This window comes from Rhagoletis zephyria, unplaced genomic scaffold (assembly GCF_001687245.7).
Source record: "Rhagoletis zephyria isolate East Lansing unplaced genomic scaffold, Rhagoletis_zephyria_1.1 Rzeph_scaffold_24006, whole genome shotgun sequence".
NCBI classification, from domain to species: domain Eukaryota; kingdom Metazoa; phylum Arthropoda; class Insecta; order Diptera; family Tephritidae; genus Rhagoletis; species Rhagoletis zephyria.
This window is the reverse complement of record NW_016181064.1, coordinates 1-6,452: the sequence shown is the minus strand read 5'-3', so window position 1 is coordinate 6,452 and position 6,452 is coordinate 1. Positions and strand designations below refer to the sequence as shown.

Sequence of the window (6,452 nt, the reverse complement as noted above, 5' to 3'; positions counted from 1 at the left end):
AACACAATTATTGCAACATTGTCCTTTTTCTCCTTGTTACGATCGATATCAGTTTTGATATCGGCCAACATGTCCAAGCTGCTGGGATCTGTTGGATCGTATACGAGTACATAACCATCGGGAAAATAAAGGTAGTGCCGCGGCAGTTGACCCTTCCCTTGTAGACCAGCACTGTCGTAGATACGGAGCGTTTCACGTGCGCCGCCACGACCTGTATCAACACTTGCTACATATATGTCCTCAATTGTAGGATGAATCTCCTGAAAAAAATATATATATATTTACATATGTATGTATATCTAATCATGATTTTGAGTGGGTAGAGCCACCATTCAGATATCCTATCTTCTTGGTTAGAACTACCGTACCGTATCCATGTTGACATTGCCATAAATTAATTGTTCCAGTAGCGCGGTTTTTCCCACACCTTTCATGCCACAAATGAGCACTTTACCTACTTTACCAATTTTAGCGGTCAGCATTTTATCGAGATCTAATTTTTCACACTCTATCCTTTGTTTATATTTGTTAATAACAAATTTCCAATAGCAGCAAACGAACAGCTGATTTGGTTACAGGGCTGCTCAGTTCGGTAAAAATTGCACGAAATATGTACATTATAAGAGGTACGCACGATACATTTGAGCATAGAATGCAAATTTCAGTACGTTTTTTATATAAATATATTGCCTCTTCGCGATGAAGTTGGTTTGGCAATTTTTCACGGAAAATGTCTGCAGGTTGCATGCTTTGAAGAAATATAAATATAAACAAGTAAGAAAGTCTAAGTTCGGGCGGAGCCGAAATNAAGTTGGTTTGGCAATTTTTCACGGAAAATGTCTGCAGGTTGCATGCTTTAAAGAAATATAAATATAAACAAGTAAAAAGGTCTAAGTTCGGGCGGAGCCGAAATTTAAATACCCGGCGCAAACATTAAATATATGATTTTCACCTTTCCGAAAGCTACCGCTACATGGTAAGCCGGGGTGTATCAATTTTAAGTAAATTAGCTTCCTTAAATTTCGAAATATTGGNTCACCTTTCCGAAAGCTACCGCTACATGGTAAGCCGGCGTGTATCAATTTGGAGTAAATTAGCTTCCTTAAATTTCGAAATATTGAGTTTTAGGAATTTCTCAAATTTACCGTAATATGAAAAGCGGCCGTAATTTTAGTCCGATTTCAATAATTTTCAACATTTTGCTTTTATGTGGCAACCACAATAACCATACCGAGTTTGGTACAAATTGGTATAACGGTTACTGAAATTCAATCCAATCTTGCTCGGAACTCATGTCAACAGTTACGCTGGCATTTCATCAAGCAAGCAGCATACGTTTAAAAGCACAACAAGTTGGTCAATCGTCAAACGTCTACACATGTATAACCTGGTGTTAGGGAGCTAGCTGAAAAACTCCCGACCATTTAAAGGAGCCATCGCTCCTACAACCCAAAAAAAAAACGGTTACTGAGATACATATATGTGATCATAAGTGGGCGGTGCCACGCCAATTTTCTAAAATTTTATCATAAACGTATTTCCTGGTAAAGAATTGTTGCAAGCATAAATTTTGAATAAATTAGCTTTAATATTTACTGCTGATATATAGAAGATTTTGTATTTCTCTAAATTACCGTTATATGGGATGTGGGCGTGGTTATTGTCCGATTTTTTTAATTTTCGGTCATTTAGTATGCTGTACCAAGTTTGGAAGAAATTGGTGCAGCCCATTTTCTAAAAATGTATAATCTTATTGTTCGTCTGAAAATTATTGTTAATATCAATTTTGAGTGAGTTATCTTTAGTAGTTACTAAAATATCGCAGTTTTCGTATTTCTGGAAATTACCGTTACATGGGAAGTGGGCGTGGTTACAGTCCGATTGCGCCCATTTTCAATACCAACCTACCTTGGATAAATGGAAACCTACATACCAAATTTCGTTGAGATATCTCAATTTTTGATCGAGTTATCGTGTACACGGACGGACGGACAGACAGACATGGCTTAATCGACTTCTCTATTCATTCTTAGCAATTATGTGTACATCTGTCTATATCTATCTCGATTCGTTTTGGCTGTTACAAACAACCGTCTGAGCGAATTTTTATTTTTAGACAGTTTTACTAGTTTTAGTCCGAGGAACATGGGATTGCACCTTTTGTTCTAAAATGAAAAGNTTAATCGACTTCTCTATTCATTCTGAGCATTTATGTATACATCTGTCTATATCTATCTCGATTCGTTTTGGCTGTTACAAACAACCGTCTGAGCGAATTTTTATTTTTAGACAGTTTTACTAGTTTTAGTCCGAGGAACATGGGATTGCACCTTTTGTTCTAAAATGAAAAGTATATTTTTATACCCGTGCGCACTTGCTCACAAGGGTATATTAATTTTGTTCACATAACGGTTGTTTTTAACAGCCAAAACGAATCGATATAGATATAGACAAATGTATACATAAATGCTCAGAATGTATGTATGTATGTAGATTTCCATTAATCCAAGGTAGGTTGGTATTGAAAATGGGCGAAAACGGACTGTAACCACGCCCACTTCCCATATAAAGGTAATTTCCAACGAAAACTGCGATATTTTNGCGCGGCACCGCCCACTTATGATCACATATATGTATCTCAGTAACCGTTCTACCAATTTGTACCAAACTCGGTATTTTTATTGTGCTTGCCACATAAAAGCAAAACGTTGAAAATAATTGAAATCGGACTAAAATTACGGTCGCTTTTCATATATCGGTAAATTTGAGAAATGCTTGAAACTTTAATATTTCGAAATTTAAGGACGCTAATTTACTCAAAATTGATACACCCCGGCTTACCATCTAGCGGTAGGTTTCGGAAAGGTGGAAAAACATATATTTAATACTTGCGCCGGGTATTTAATGTTCGGCTCCGCCTGAACTTAGACTTTCTTACTTGTTTTAGTTCATCTTGTTTTTATATAAATCATTTATATTCAGGGTTGTCACTGAATCCATCGTAGCCCGATTTTTCGTGAAATATAAAAAAATACTCTCACTGTGCCATAATTTTATTGTTTTTTGTATTGCTACGTTTAGAAAACTTATTGGTAAAAAGCAAACAGAATAACGTCAAGACGTCTGCGCCAGCAGATCTTCCAAATAGGCTTTCGAAAAACAGAAAATAGCTTTCAGGATAGTTGCCGGAAAAAGTAGGAAATGGGAGATATAAACAGTGGGGTAATTTCATGTAATAGAGGAAAACGACATAAATTTGAATATGCCCTATTAGCTTGATTTCAGTAGTAATCTCTTTTTGATTGACTACATTACATTAATCTGTTGAAAAATATTAAAAAAATAAAGTGAAGCTGTAATTTTTGTCTATGGAACTTCATACATAATCACTTTACACCAGTCACACGAACCTGTCCTACCAGTCACAATTTTAAATACTTTTTAATATTTCTATGAGGCCTATAGCAGCCTAATTTTTACTGAAACCAAAAGTGTATAGTTCATATTTTACAACACAAAAACCGCTTTCCTGAAAATTAATGGCCTTATTCATAAAAATAAAGTAGGTTTAGAGAGCTTTATAAATTGACCTTTCCATACATTTTTCAATTAATGAACCTTTTATAAAGCTACTAAAGCTTATGAATAAGGCCATAAGTGTTTTGGCTAAAATTCACCTTTGAGTGCATGTATGTATGTAGTTTAAAAAATAAATTAAAATATACCAACAGTTAAAAAAAAAATTGTTACAAAATAAAAAAGTGTATAAATGTAAAAGAGTATAAAAATTAACAAAATGTAATATAAAAATGAAGCAATTTAAATAAAAACTTAATAAATTAAATGAAAGTAGGGATTAAAGTATAAATCACAATTAACACTGAAAACCTATTTGTCCGTATAAAATAGTAGTAAAAGAATATGTTTTATAAAAAACTTAAAACAAATTACAAAAAAAAATGTTGTTTTGCGATCCTGCCAGGAGTCGAACCTGGAATCTTCTGATCCGTAGTCAGACGCGTTATCCATTGCGCCACAGGACCGGTTGCCGCTTGCGCGTCAAATGCTGTAAATCAACAGCGGCATAAAATCAAGTTGAATGTAGTGCGTAAGAAGAGCCACAATTGAAAGCTTTGGCGCTCAAAGAAACGCGAGCGAAAGAGAGAGAGTAAACCAAGTTGAAAAATTTGGCGAGGTTTCTTGATGTTTTATCAACCATTTTCCAATTGCTTACAAAGGTTTACTAAAAATAACTTAATTGTTATATTAGATACACAACATATGTATGTATATACATATGTACATGTACTATATAAGTTTGCATGCGCGTACGTATAACTAAAGAAAATAAACAAAAGAACATATCAGCCGTTAACATTTTTACCCCACAATTGAGGGCCAATTGACTATTTATGTGCATATGTATTGCTGCAGCGCGTGTATATATTGATTGAGGCCATAGTAAAAATATATGTAAACAAAAGAAGTCCATTAATAGAAAATGTGCGACCGGCTAACAGCAAATAAAATGAAAGTCAACCGATAACAGATTAAAAATATGTAATATATATCTAAGGGGTATTCTCGGAGTCTTGCAAAGCCGTTGCACGGATTGCACTTTAAAAACCGGTTTTCCTATGGGACAGCTTTGCAAACCGTGCAATTCATGCACAGTGCAAGGGCTTTGCAAGACTGCGAGAATACCCCTATTAGGACAACTGGTGAGAAGCAACAATCTATGTATGTATGTATGTATATAGGTAAAATATAAAATGATAATTCCAACACATAATACCTATGTACATACCTACTGAGTTTATTTGCTACGCTTTTTAGTATGGTTTTCAAAATTTTTTTGTGAAGAAAGGCACAAGGCAACCCAGGTTTGCAACAGAAATATATGCCCGTTCCATTATTTCTTGAGGAAAGAGTGAGGCAACAGGCTGTGAAATATCAAAAATGTCAAAATTTCTGGGACACACACACGAAATAATGGCAAATTTTTCTTGACCGATTTCTTGAGAGCTGCATACCAGCCTTAAGTTTGGAAATACTATGACTACCCTTTTTTTAAAATGGCGGCGATTACGTAAGCCCCTGAATACGCAAGTAAAGTTTTACATTCCCTGTGGCCAACCTTTCGGAAAAAAAAATAGAATTGACCACCATGCAAAAACCTCAGATTACGTACCAATTTTCGACCCTAAATTTACAACTAAACCTTTCCGACCAAAAAGCGTTTTTTTTTTGTTCTTTTGGAGTTACGCTTTTTTGATAATTTTTTTACAAGATAATTGACTACTCTCGTGGTGGTATTTTTGTAGCAGAATCAATCAATTTTTAATTTTCGAAATTCTGTAATCTGCCCCTATTCGCTCAGCAAATAGACCACGGCATAAGAAACCATTTTTTTGCAACTTATAATAAAAAATTGTTAATTTGTATACTTTTAAAATCGTATATGCATAACAAGCATGTTCTTTATATATTGAATCGGATAGAAAAAGTTGCGCCATCGTAAAATTCATTATTTTCCTAAAATGAATACACATGGAATATTTATAAAATAGCAAATCACAAAATTAATTAACTCTGTCTGATTGCTTGACTCATTATCTGTCTCTTGTCCAATGGCTAAAAAATGCTGATAATAAAATGACTCGGTAAGAAAAACGGGAAAAACAATGATGTGTATAAAGCTTTTTTAAATATTTTAATGCAACAAACTAAATGCTAAAAATGTATTATTATTTATTTTATTTGAAATCACAAAACTCATCACTCAAAAGACTTTACTCAATCAATCAAATACAGGCAATAAATTTAAATAAAGGTTTAACGCAAGCAAATTGTGTGCTTTTGAAATCTACTTTTTAGTGACAAATTGATTGAGACAACAAAATTAATGGAAAGTTACCCATACGCACTGATTGCCACCCACAATCGTTCACTTGTGTGAAGTGTTGCTGTACAAAAGCAACCAAAGTGGCGGCGGTGGTAAGGTTTAATGCAACCGACCGACTGCCCACGCTGCTGATATATACATATGTACATACATATGTGCAGGCGATAGGGTTGATATTAAGGGCCGGTTGTTCAATGTCTGATTAGCACAANTTGTTCAATGTCTGATTAGCACAAATCGGAGGTAGAAGCTCTGGTTAAATACAACGACTGCTTTATCGATCACATGTTATATGCATGATATCGAAATCGTCGATAATGATGTACTGATGATAACCAGACATTGAACAACCGGCCCTAAATCGCTGTCATAGCGTTGCTGCGAATTAAAGCAAGAGTGTCAAGTGTTGCTTATGAAGCGGCCGCCGAAAACGTCGGATATCTTATTAAATATTACTTTCAAGCGATTGTAAAATAATTACGCTTATCCGATATCGTTTCACATCATCTAATTTCTATTCCGTAAATATCTACATAATATGTACATA

At 34.7% G+C, this 6,452-nt stretch overlaps 1 protein-coding gene and 1 non-coding gene across 2 annotated transcripts; both read right to left on the bottom strand.

Moving 5' to 3' along the window:
- Nucleotides 1–8: 8 nt before the first annotated feature.
- Nucleotides 9–630, bottom strand: LOC108381831 (NF-kappa-B inhibitor-interacting Ras-like protein; the record flags this gene model as incomplete). The annotated part of the gene is made up of 2 exons (XM_017638227.1): nucleotides 369–630; nucleotides 9–260 (listed from the first exon to the last, which is right to left on the bottom strand). Coding segments are annotated over exons 1-2 (366 nt in total), but the record flags the coding sequence as incomplete, so codon positions are not given.
- A 3,340-nt stretch (nucleotides 631–3,970) lies between these two features.
- On the bottom strand, nucleotides 3,971–4,043 carry TRNAR-ACG (transfer RNA arginine (anticodon ACG)). The gene has a single exon. It is a non-coding gene; the product is annotated as a tRNA-Arg (tRNA).
- Nucleotides 4,044–6,452: the final 2,409 nt, after the last annotated feature.